The following is an 11,883-nucleotide window of genomic DNA, read 5'->3' on the forward strand; positions in this document are numbered from 1 at the left end:
CTACTGAGGAGCATTACCCAACCCCAGGGTCCTTCTCAGAGCATCCTTAAATTCAGTGTTCCTCAGACAGTAGATCAAAGGATTCATCATGGGTGTGAGGACAGTGTACACTGCAGAGATGAGCTTATTGGAGCTCCGGGAATCGATGGCCTGGGGCCTCACATACATGAAGATCATGGCCATGTAGAAGAAGGTGACCACGGTGAGGTGGGAGGCACAGGTGGAGAAGGCCCTCCACCGTCCTGTGGCCGAAGGGATACGCAACACAGCCAGGGTGATGTGTCCATAGGAGAGGATGGTGGCTATGAGAGGGAACACCAGAATGATGAAGGCCAGAATGAAGTCTACCAGCTCTGCAGTAGAGAAGTCGGTGCAGGCCAGTTTGAGGATGGGGGAGATGTCACAGAAGAAGTGGTTCAAGACGTTGGAGCCACAGAAGGTGGCACTGGAGATGAAGTAGACCTTGATCATCGAGATGGTGAAGCCACTAGCAAAAGAGAAGGCCACGAGCTGGACACACAGCCCCGTGGTCATGATGACTTGGTAGCGCAGGGGATGGCAGATGGCCACATAGCGGTCATAGGCCATGGAAGCCAGGAGTACACACTCCGTGCACACCAGGGAGCTGAAGAAGTAAAGCTGAGTCATGCAACCAGCAAAAGAGATGCGTTTCCTCTGCAGGAGGAAGCCATCCAGCATCTTGGGGATGATGTCTGACACATACCAGATCTCTAGGAAAGACAAGGAGCCCAGAAAGTAGTACATGGGCCTGTGGAGAGAGGCGCTGCTCCAGACAGTGAGGATGATGGCCAGGTTCTCCACCAGCACAAAGAGGTAGATGAGCAGGAAGAGGAGGAAGAGCAAGTACTGCAGCTCAGGGGCTGTGGGGAAGCCCAGCAGGATAAATATGCTGACCTTGGTGATGTTCTCTCCCCTCATCCTTCTGCACCTGCAAAAGATCCACAGGCCAATAGGAAGGGCCAAGCCTCAGCTGAGGGGAGATAGGGAGCAGTCAGTAGCCTCAGGTGGAAATCAGACAGAGGTCCTGGTTCCTGTGAGCATCAGGGAAAGGAATTAATTTTCCTGTTAGGTCTTAAACTGGGAAGACCAATGGACTTGTGTTTGGGTGCATAATGAAGGGGGGATGGGCAAGAGGGGAACTGCTGAGGATAGATATTTAAGATGTAGGAAGCCTACATGGCCCATCAGGAGACTAGCTGGAGTTAAGAATGGGTTCCTGAGAGGTTGTGGGGTAAAGGAAACACTCTTGCATTGCTGGGTGGGAGTGCAAGTTGGTATAGCCCCTTTGGATATCAGTGTGGCGATTTCTCCGAAAGTTAGGGAACAACCTTCCTCAAGACCCAGTAATACCACATTTGGGTACATATCCAAAGGATGCTCAATCATACCACAAGGACTTGTGCTCAACTATGTTCATAGTAGAGTTGTTTGTCATAGCCAGAACCTGGAAACAGCCTAGACTGAAGAATGGATAAGGAAAATGTGGTACATTCACACAATGGAGTACTAAGCAGCAGAAAAAAAAATAACAGTACCTTGAATTTTGCAGGCAAATGGATGGAGCTAGAAACCACCATTTTGAGTGAGATAATCCAGACCCAGAAAGACAATTATCACATGTATTCACTCATAAGTGGTTCTTAAACATAAAACAAAGAAAACCAGTCTACAAATCACAATCCCAGAGAACCTAGATAACAATGAGAACCCCAAGGGAGACATACATAGATCTAATATACCTGAGAAGTATAAAAAGACAAGATCTTCTGAGTAATTTTGGAGCATGGGGACCTTGGGAGAGGGCTGAAGGGGAGGAGAGAGGCGGGGAGGGGAGAAGAGAAAAATGTAGAACTCAATAAAAATCAATAAAATTAAAAAAAAAGAGTGGGTTCCTTTGCTGTGCTGCTGGATTTGGGTTCAGTATTGACTTCTCCAGGCACCATCAGAATCCATCCCTTTTTCAATCATGGCAAGCACAATAATGTCTGTTTCATACATATATACCTTGAATCAGAGGTGTCAAAGCTGGTGTTTGCTCTGCTCTACTTTTGTCATAAACGTTTATCATGGAGAAAGCCGGAATAGACAGGGCTGTGTGTGTTACCCTGTAGGGGTGAATATAGACAGAGCTGTGTGTGCTACCCTATAGGGGTGAATATAGACAGGGCTGTGTGTGCTACCCTGTAGGGGTGAATATAGACAGGGCTGTGTGTGCTACCCTGTAGGGGTGAATATAGACAGGGCTGTGTGTGCTACCCTGTAGGGGTGAATATAGACAGGGCTGTGTGTGCTACCCTGTAGGGGTGAATATAGACAGGGCTGTGTGTGCTACCCTGTAGGGGTGAATATAGACAGGGCTGTGTGTGCTGCCCTGTAGGGGTGAATATAGACAGAGCTGTGTGTGCTACCCTGTAGGGGTGAATATAGACAGGGCTTTGCTCCTCAGTCTTGAAGCAAGAGGACAGAAAGGGCTGTGTTCCTGCCTTGCTGGAGGTTAGTGCCATGGCCCAGGCTGCTCCTGTGACTCAGTGAGGTCTCCAAAGTGTGGCCAGCTTCCCCCCACCCAGCCAGCACACACCAGAAGGAACTCACATCTGCTCACACACCCGGACACTCCACGTGTAATAATGGCATCACTGCCTTTCCTGACTATATACAAAAGCAGGGTCTAGGAAGTTGGCTTAATTTGAATACAGGCTGGGAAGTCAACTTAATTTGAAAATAGAAAGCCTGCAGCCAGAGGAGGTCTAGGAAAGTTCCTGGAAGCCCTTTTGAGGAAGAGCTTATCTCAGCAGATAAAGAACAATATGCTCTGGGGTCACAGTTGCAGTTCTGAGCACACAGGTTAGAAAGTTGGAGAGGAAGACGTGGTACTGCACTCCATGCATACTGAGGCAGGAAGGCCTCATGGTGTGGCCAGAAACATTGCGTGAAGTGAGGACACAGCAGGACGGAGCAGTGGCCATAGAAAGCTGAGGTACAGCCACGGATCCATGAGGCAAATGCTGACCTATTGCAGTTCCAACAGCGAAGGGAATCAAAGAAGGCTAGGGCTGAGTATTGCCACTTACAGAAGCTATTCCACTCACGGGAACAGGGACTAGGCCCAGGTCTCAGAAGCACTGACAGAGTCGGACAAGAGTTCCAGATCAGGCCATACGCAAGGTGGACAGGGAGCAGACATAGAGGTGGCCACATGAATGCTCAGGGCGTAAGCCTCACTGATTCCTGCAGCCCAGACAGACAGATTTGGTACGAGATCTGGATATCAGGCAACCAAGCTGACCCTGAACTAAATAGGGAATGTGTGTGTGTGGTGGGGGAGGTTCCAGAGGCTGCTCAGGATCCTGGAGAACTGGTGGGCAATAGGGATGTAAGGAGCCTTTAGACCCTCCAGCTAGAGATCCTGAATAAGGAGTTATAAAGCAGCCACCAGCCACCAGCTCACAACCACAGAAGAGCCAGGGTCAAGACCGCTGTTCATTCAGGAGGATAGGTCTGGGCCTAGGAGAGGCCCCCACATTCACAGACAGTGCTTGAAGGTAGTTGAGTGGCACCGAACAGGCACCAACCTATTTCCTACAAACACTGAGACGCGTGCCAGCTCTAGGATAGAAGGCTGTCTTGTGGGGCTGATTTTACAACTCAACAGTTTTGTATTTGCCTTCCCTTAGCTGCAGATTGGGAGCTGTCCTATCCCATTGTGTCTGCTGGCCTCTGGGCCAGTGACTGTGTCTGCTCTCCTGCTTTCTCCCCCACCACTCACTGATAGCTGCATTTGCTCAGCTCCTGCGTCTCCTATTTACTTGTCCATGAATGACTTCCGGCACCTCAGGGTAAGGCTTGTGCATCTGCCAGCTACGCTGCAGCGCTTAAGATATTGTAGACACCAAATCTGAAGGCAGACTAGAGCGGTGGACAATTGCTTGCTCGGGCTGCTGAAACTATGCCAGTGCTGATGGTTGGCCAGTTACAGGCTTGCAGTAAGTCTGGAGAAGCAGTTTTCAGGGTGCTCCCCATGGCCCTGGAATTCTAGCCCTAGAATTTGGAATTCTAGCTCTAGAATTCTGGTTTGGGAAAGAAAACGTCATGCAAATAAATTCTTAGGTGTCCAGCTGACATCAGTGGTTACATGTTTGCTGGGAAGGGACAGTATCTCCTGGGAAGGGTGTGTCATTAGAGCCCCAGGAAGGGGGTTTTGGACCTTCAGTATGAAAGGAGTTCTCTATTTCCTGTTGGCTATCATGGTATGCACACGATGGTCACAAGGCAGACTCAGATTTCACTAATTTCTGACCTCCTTTTTGGTGGCCCACTAATCCAATGACAATGACTTTCTGAAAGATAGCAAAGAATAGACATCTAGGGAGGGGTGGCCATATGAAAACCTAAGCAGACGTTGAAATCATGCTGCCATAGACCTGAGGATCCCTCAAGCCACCAGACACAGGAAGAGGCAGGGAGTGTTCTCCCCACAGTTCAGATGGGAGAACAACCTTGCCACACTTCAATTTTTGAATGTCTGGGTCCTCCAAAACTTTGAAAAAATAAATGTCTGCCGTTTTAAGCCACAGGCTCTGGTCCTATGGCAGTCCCACAGATCCTGGCAGCAAAGACAGAGGAAGTGAAGAGTCAGGTGAGCCAAGTTGTTTAGCATACCCGGGGCATTGCAATGATGGGAAGTGGAGAGAGAGAGTACTGTGGCTGCCCCAGGTCTAGGAGCATCTCTGCTTGGGGAGATGTGCTGTGAGTGCTTGTTTGATAGCCTGTTGGATGGCTGTCTGTAAGGTTAGATCAGCAAGCCTGGAATTCACAGAAAGGTTCTGGGATGAAAAAGAAACATCTATGAAAGCCATGGGAAGGTTTGCACTTGGGATGGGAATTCCTGTAGGTGTCCTGTCAGAATCCAAACTTAGCACAGCTATGGGTTAACGCAATGTAACATAGCCCTTTCATGGCATCGCAATGCTAGCGTGTGGTTCAATGCTGAGAGTAGACTTCAGCAGCACTTGCAATGTTGTCTGGCTCACACCCCTTTAAGCTAACTCAGAAATGGCCTAGGCATTGAAATCTCAACGTCTGGTGCTGGGCACCTTTCAGAGCAAGGCTGTGTCTTTTCCTAGCTGAGCGGCCACAAATGGCTTTGAAGCTCCTAGGGGAGCCATTGGCATAGTGGGTTTTGCCCGAGATTTCACTGGGTTTACCTGGGATTGCGATGTCTCCAGGACAAACCACCACAGATTGGGCTTATCACTGGGATATGGCCACTGTCCACTGTGAATGAGCTAATTAATGATGGAACCTTGATCTGCGATTGAGTCCCTTAGAGCCACACAGCCCCTTTCACCTGTACCTTGGCCATGGCTAGGCATTCTTTCAAACAGACTTCCTATTTTGGAATCACTTTAGAATGACAGACTGTGGACCTCCCCACTCAGCTCCCTTAAGGCTAATGGTCTGTATAATAGAACATGTTATCAAGACGAGAGGGGTGGACCCAGGCACTTGCTCATAGCTGCATCCACTTAGTGTGACTGTCACCTGTTGGCTCCCATGGTCCACTGAACTGAGGTCTCCACTGTCTGAGAGTGCATTTTCATGATGGGTTTAATAGCTCTTGTTGGAGACTGAGGGACTACCCAGGTTATGATGAGGAGCCAGGGGTCCTCTCATCCCGAGCCAAGTCTGCCAGGTGCCTCAGACTGAATGCCCTTGCATGGACAGAGTTCAAACTCGGGTTCATGCAAGAAACCAAGAGAGGAAGGGAAGATTTCGTAGAACTGAAGGTACCATAGGAGTCTGTGAGAGGGTCTTGCCCCGTGTCAAACTGTTGTGAGCTCAGAGGCTACCCTCCTACCTAATAGAACCTATAGACAGGACCTACCCATGGTAGGGATCAGATGTACTCTGATGTGCTCAGTGCAGTGAGGATGCTGACTGAGACTGTGTGCTGCTAGATGGGGGGGACATAGCACAGCACCCCACACTATACATTCAGCATGGACCTCCAAACATGCACTCAGCACAATTCTCACAGAGCCATACTCAACACAACATTGAATGATTCTCAGTCCACCTACATATATTAATGCTTGCTCAACACAGGACTCATCAACAAACAGCACAGAAATCCTGGACAGGGACACATCAGACTAAGCACACTACTAATCTACACATACTTCGCACAGTGCTCACAGATGCGTACTCACACGGTCTCCATCAATACACACTCCCTGCAGTGTCCAAAGATGACCACTCAGATAGCACTTACAGACGCCACACCCTTGATGCAGTACTGTGAGCCTTTGTGCTGGGTGCTGTGACTGAGGAGGGAATCCTGCCCCAACCTCAGTGTGGACAGGCATGGTGAGGTCTCTGTCTCACCGCACATGTACGTCCTCCATGATGCACATTACACAACACACTCTGAAATCACAGCACAGGCCCATCTGGGCTTGAGAAGCACTCATCCTACCTGGGGCTCTGGAGGCCTCACTTGGACAGACTTTGGGAACACGGAGGAGCCCCTTCCTGGCTGGTGGCTCCCAGGCTGACCACAGTGGCTAGATGAGTTTCAGACAGATTCTTAGGACATGGGCTCCTCAAGTGTAGGGAAAAACATTTACGGCTTTTTAGCTGGAGCCCAGTGTCTCCTGGGCCCAATTACCCCCTTGCAGCTGATGAAGCTGCCCACACTGGTAATGAGCTGGGTCAGGGCCTCTGGGGCAGGCTGCCCCTGCCCTTTAACCTCTGGAGCCTGTGGCCTTTCTTTGCTGTCTCCCCACATGTCTGGGTATCTGGCTCTCCAACTACACGCTGTGTGTCTGTCTCACAAGCTAGATTGCTATCTTATGGATTTTTCCCATTCTCTCCTAAGTTCTCTATGAGACAAACTTCTACAACCAAGCATGGAGATCATGAAAGTCTCAGCAATACTAAATGGTTACTGAACGTGGATTACAAAGAACTAAGCACAAATTAAAGGGACAGTGAACGCAGAGTGGCTGACAGCTCTAGCCTGGGCTGAATCACGTGGCCTCTCTGCATCCTTCCTTCTGAACACAACACGAATACCATGTACTGTGTTTGTCCTCATGCCACGCAACACCAAAGAAAGACTAGGCTCAGGTTCCAGACTCCCATATGTTATGAGCTGCAGTGTTTTTCCTGAAAGAGCATACTTTTCTGCCATCTTAGACATGCAATGTTTTAATTATGGTACACAAAGACTTTTAATGTATTCTTACTGCTATTTATCAGCTTGTACGAATCAAACTAGTGTTATCTTTCTATTATATTGACTTCAAATGGGTTATTTATAAAATTGCTGTTTGTGTCATTGATTTGAGTTTCATGAGAAAGTGTTGAAATGTTTTTGTTCCAAGACCAAGAATTTCCTCCAACAGTTTATGGCAAGGTGCTAAGTGTACTTCTGCCATTTTGTCCTACTTATTTATGTGAAGCTGTATTCTCAGCATTGAAAGTTCTAAATAAAGATATCAATCAGCTGAAGGAGTTGATTCTTTATGTCCTCCAGTACCAAATATTTAGCCAGGATTTCATTCCTTGTGTAAAAATAAATAAGCTCATCTATGTGATTAAATATAGAAGTCTGTTCCTTTCTTTAGTAAATGGGGGGATTCTTTTATACCAATATTTAAGAAAATAAGTTTATTTACAGTTTATATCATTAAGTACTTGGTTTGGGTACCTATTTTGTACCTATGTTCCGGAGGTTTTGTAAAATTTCTCATGCATAAAGAAGTCAAGAGTGGAATGTATCTAAGGTGTCTTTGTCTACGACACAGCAGCCAACTTCAGTTGATGATGCCTGATGATGGAGAAGCCATTGATTCAGCAAGTGTAGAATCGCAAGCAGAGGCCCATGGTGCCACTCTGTGACATATTCTGCTGGACAGTCCTCAGCCATATATTCCCTTGCTGCATCTTGTGCTAAAGACTCAGAGGGAGACTGTCAGGTGGACTGGACATTCAGTCCCCAGGGAAGTTAATAGCAAAGGGAAACATTTCAGGACCCAAGGCAGCCCAGCCATGGAGCTTCCTGAAGTCATTTGTCATGTTCCTTAGGGACAAATCAGCAAATGTCCACACACACTTACAGATGTGGAGAAACTGCAATAACTACCTTTGGGGGGGGCAGAAATTCCCAGGCACAGTATGACTGTCATCGGAACAACCCCACATGGACAACCTCCTCTCCTTTGTCTAGGTGTCACCTTACCACCATTAAAATGAGGCTTACATGTGTCAATCAACGTCAAGGCAGGGTTTTGTGCTGCATATACCAAGGCCGACATTGAGAAGAAACACTAGCACTTTCCACAGCCCTGTCTCAATCCTCTCAGGAAGAATGCCCTTCTTAACAAGCAGAACTTGTGCTCCTGATATCTGAAAGGATGTGTAAGCTTGGCCCCACAGAGGGCTCAATGACTGAGATCTTGAAGCTTTCTTCTTAAAACCCCAAGTCTGTGAAGCTGTGGTACAGGACAGTCATCCAGATTACAGACAAATGGTGAGGTGACTGTTTCCAGTGTCCTGGTATAGCTCTTAAGTAGTGTTAAGTTTGTGAGACCTGTCACCCAGGAAGACAGTCAGGATCTCGTGTGTGGTGTCTGCCCACTAATGGACGTAGGTTATTAAATGCCACCCTTTGTGAAGGTAGCGGTTAGTTTCAACTGCTGACTTCACACAAGGTCGAAGCACCTGGGATGGGAGTCTTGATAAGGGGTCTCAATATCAGGCTGAGTTGTGATCGTGTCCTACATTTATATCCTAAACTGTATAAAGGGGGAAATGAGATGAATACAAACATACACGCATTTATTCTCTGTCTGCTGGTGCGGGAGAATTGTCTGTATTCTGTCAATAATGTATTTTAATAAAATGCTGATTGACCAGGCAGGCAGTATAGGCAGGAAAGCCAGACAGGAATTAGAAATTGAGCAAAGAGACTGGGAATATTCTAGGAAGCAAGAAGCTCTCTCCAACCTAATGTAGACTCTGTGTTATTTTCTTTGGGAATTGCCGGCTGTGGGGTACCAGGTGGGACAAAAATCCCAACAAGCCGGCCCTCATGCTACATATGGTGCCCACGTGGATAACTGAATCTACAGAAAGCTTGAGAAAGTTTGGGAAAGAATAGAGTAAAGCTTTTTTTTTTTTTTGGTAGCAGTAATTTCTCGGGTCTGCTCTGCTTGCTAGAGGCAAGAAAATTCTCTCATCTAAGAGAGGCTTCCTGGACTCAAGTTTAGCTGCAAAACTTTGTAGCTCATTAAGAGGTCCTGCCACAAAACACTTAGATGGTGTTGATGAAAAGCTGAATGCATGATTTAAACTTGCTTGCTGGCACGGACCTTGAAATGCCATAGAGTTGTGGCAATAAAAATGGCACCAGCGATACCTCTGCCATGAGGCTGGAAAGCTAAGGAATGGGCTAGATCCAGCTGTCAAAGCCACGGTTTTTTAGACTCATGTGGTCAGAAAAAGAGAGAGAGAGAGATACAGTAAAGAGAGATTCAAAGACGAGAAAAATCTCTAAATGGTTTACTATGTATTAAAAATATTTGCAGGTAAAAGTTAAGGTTCTTAAAAGTAAAAGAGAAAAAAAGGGAGTAGTTGGGTGTGGTGGTACACACCTTTAATTCCAATGCCTGTGAGGCAGAGGTAGGTTGACCTCTGTGACTTCAAGGGGCAGAGGTAGATTGACCTCTGTGACTTCAAGGTGTGGTAGCACACACCTTTAATCCCAATGCCTGAGAGGCAGAGCAGACAGGTCTCTGTGAGTTCAAGGTGTGGTAGCAAACACCTTTGAGCCCAGCACTGGGGAGGCAGAAACAGAAGGATCTCTGTGAGTTCAAGGACAGCCTGGTCTACAGAGTTATTCCAGGACAAAGATTTATACAGAGAACCTGTCTCAAAAGCCAAAAGTTAAAAGAAAAAAAAATAAAATAGAGGTTAAAATAAAGCCGCATAAAGATGGAAAATACACAGAGAATCTTGATACTGTGCATTATTATGCCCTCTTTGAATTGTTTGAATGCTGAGAAAGGAGCACCAGCTGCTAAAAGATATTTGCTTTTAAATGCTGCTGAATTAATCCAAGATAGATATTTTGAAAATACTTTGGCTTCAAAATTGAAGTCAAAAGGTATGTTACTTTGGAGAAGAGATTTTGCTTTTGTTTCCACAGTAAATGAGAGACTGTGGATTCATTCTGAGCTAAGAAAAATCCAGTTTGATTAAGGAAGACCACCTGAGAAACCTCCGGTAGGAACAGATGGCCCAGATGTCTGAGTTCTACATCCAGAACGGATTCAAGATGCTGCCTGAGATGATCAGGTATCACAGGATACTCCAGTCAGGACTTGATTATAACTAAATTTTCTTTAGGTCCCCATAAGATTATCAGTGCCCCCAACCAGCCAGAAGTAGCCTGAAATACTACACCCACATTCCCAACAAATGAACTATGGGTATTTTCCTTTGTAAAAAAAAAAAAGAGGGAAATGGTGCGGGAGAAGTGTCTGTATTCTGTCAATCATGTATTTTAATAAAACACTGATTGGCCAGGTAGGAAGTATAGGCAGGTAAACCAGACAGGAAGTAGAGGAAGGGCAATGAGAATAGGAGATGGCTAGGGAGGAAGAAGCTCCCTCCGCCATTAATGCCCAGATCACTGAAGAAGCAACATGTGAGCTTACAGCTGAAAAAGGTACCAAGCCATATGGCTAACATAGATCAGAATAATGGGTTAATATAAGCTATAAGAATTAACAAGAAGCCTGAGCTAATGGACCAATCAGTTTATAATCTTATGGAGTGTTGTGTGTGATTTTTATTGGGGCTTGCCGGCTATGGGGTACTGGGCAGGACAGAAACCCCAACAAGCTGGCCCATCATGTTACAGTCTGCTGTGTACAGTGGGAACGTCTAGTTGCTTCCTGTCCCTGCTGCCTTAACTTCTTTGCAAGGATGCCTGTAACCTGGAATTATGAGCCAGGTAAACTTACATTCCTCAAAGTGATTTATCATAGTAACAAGAAAGAAAGCAGGAAAATGGGATATTTGGAGGATGTAGATTTAAGCCACATTGAGACAACTTTGGAACCCAGAAGAAAGGTTGAACTGAAACACATAAGCAACACAACCTTTTGTACTTGGTGTGGAACCGTTGGGATTGTCGTATACTGCTATTAGGAGGAAAACTGGCACATAGAGGTTAGAAAACTGTTTTTCACTTTCTACTCAAGCTGGTTATGTACATATCTTGTGTGTCTTCAGGTTCCTATATGTGACTAGGTCTGGCTTAGATACAGTTCTGGGTATCTCCCCAAGTATCAGTACAATAGACTGCCTGGATTACATATAGCAACATTACCATCCTGATAGCATCCACAATACCGTCAGCCAATAACAAAATATAGAACTTCATGCTGACATATACGTAAATACTATTGAGCAACAACTCGTGATTCATTGCTACCATCAAAGACAGGAAGACCCAAATGTATGATGCTGAACCAAAGCAATACATGAACGTGTACGTGCTGAGTGATTGCATTCATAAAACCTTCAAAATACCCAAGCTACTCTCTGGCCCTAGAAACCACCATAGTGGTTCTTCTAAGGGAGAGGGGCTCCCTAGGGGTGGACGCTAACACCTGATCTACATAGTAGCAAGTTGTCTGAGCCTACACTGAGAAAATATATTTGGATGAAGGCCCAATACTGTAGCTAGCCCTATATTTGTACTAAATTTTATTAAAAAATTGAAAGAACATTAGGTGCTATACAAGGAACTTTTTACACCACAATTTGGATTCTAGAGCATGTAATGCTCTA

The 11,883-nt window shown here is 46.1% G+C and overlaps 1 protein-coding gene across 1 annotated transcript; it reads right to left on the reverse strand.

Moving 5' to 3' along the window:
* On the reverse strand, positions 1 to 939 carry LOC148123291 (olfactory receptor 6B2). Its single transcript, XM_087905601.1, has one exon. The coding sequence runs from the start codon at positions 937 to 939 to the stop codon at positions 1 to 3; it is 939 nt and encodes a 312-aa protein (XP_087761727.1).
* Between the last annotated feature and the right edge of the window lie 10,944 nt (positions 940 to 11,883).

The sequence above is a fragment of the Myodes glareolus genome, chromosome 1, assembly GCF_982192425.1.
Source record: "Myodes glareolus chromosome 1, mMyoGla1.1, whole genome shotgun sequence".
In the NCBI taxonomy this organism is placed as follows: domain Eukaryota; kingdom Metazoa; phylum Chordata; class Mammalia; order Rodentia; family Cricetidae; genus Myodes; species Myodes glareolus.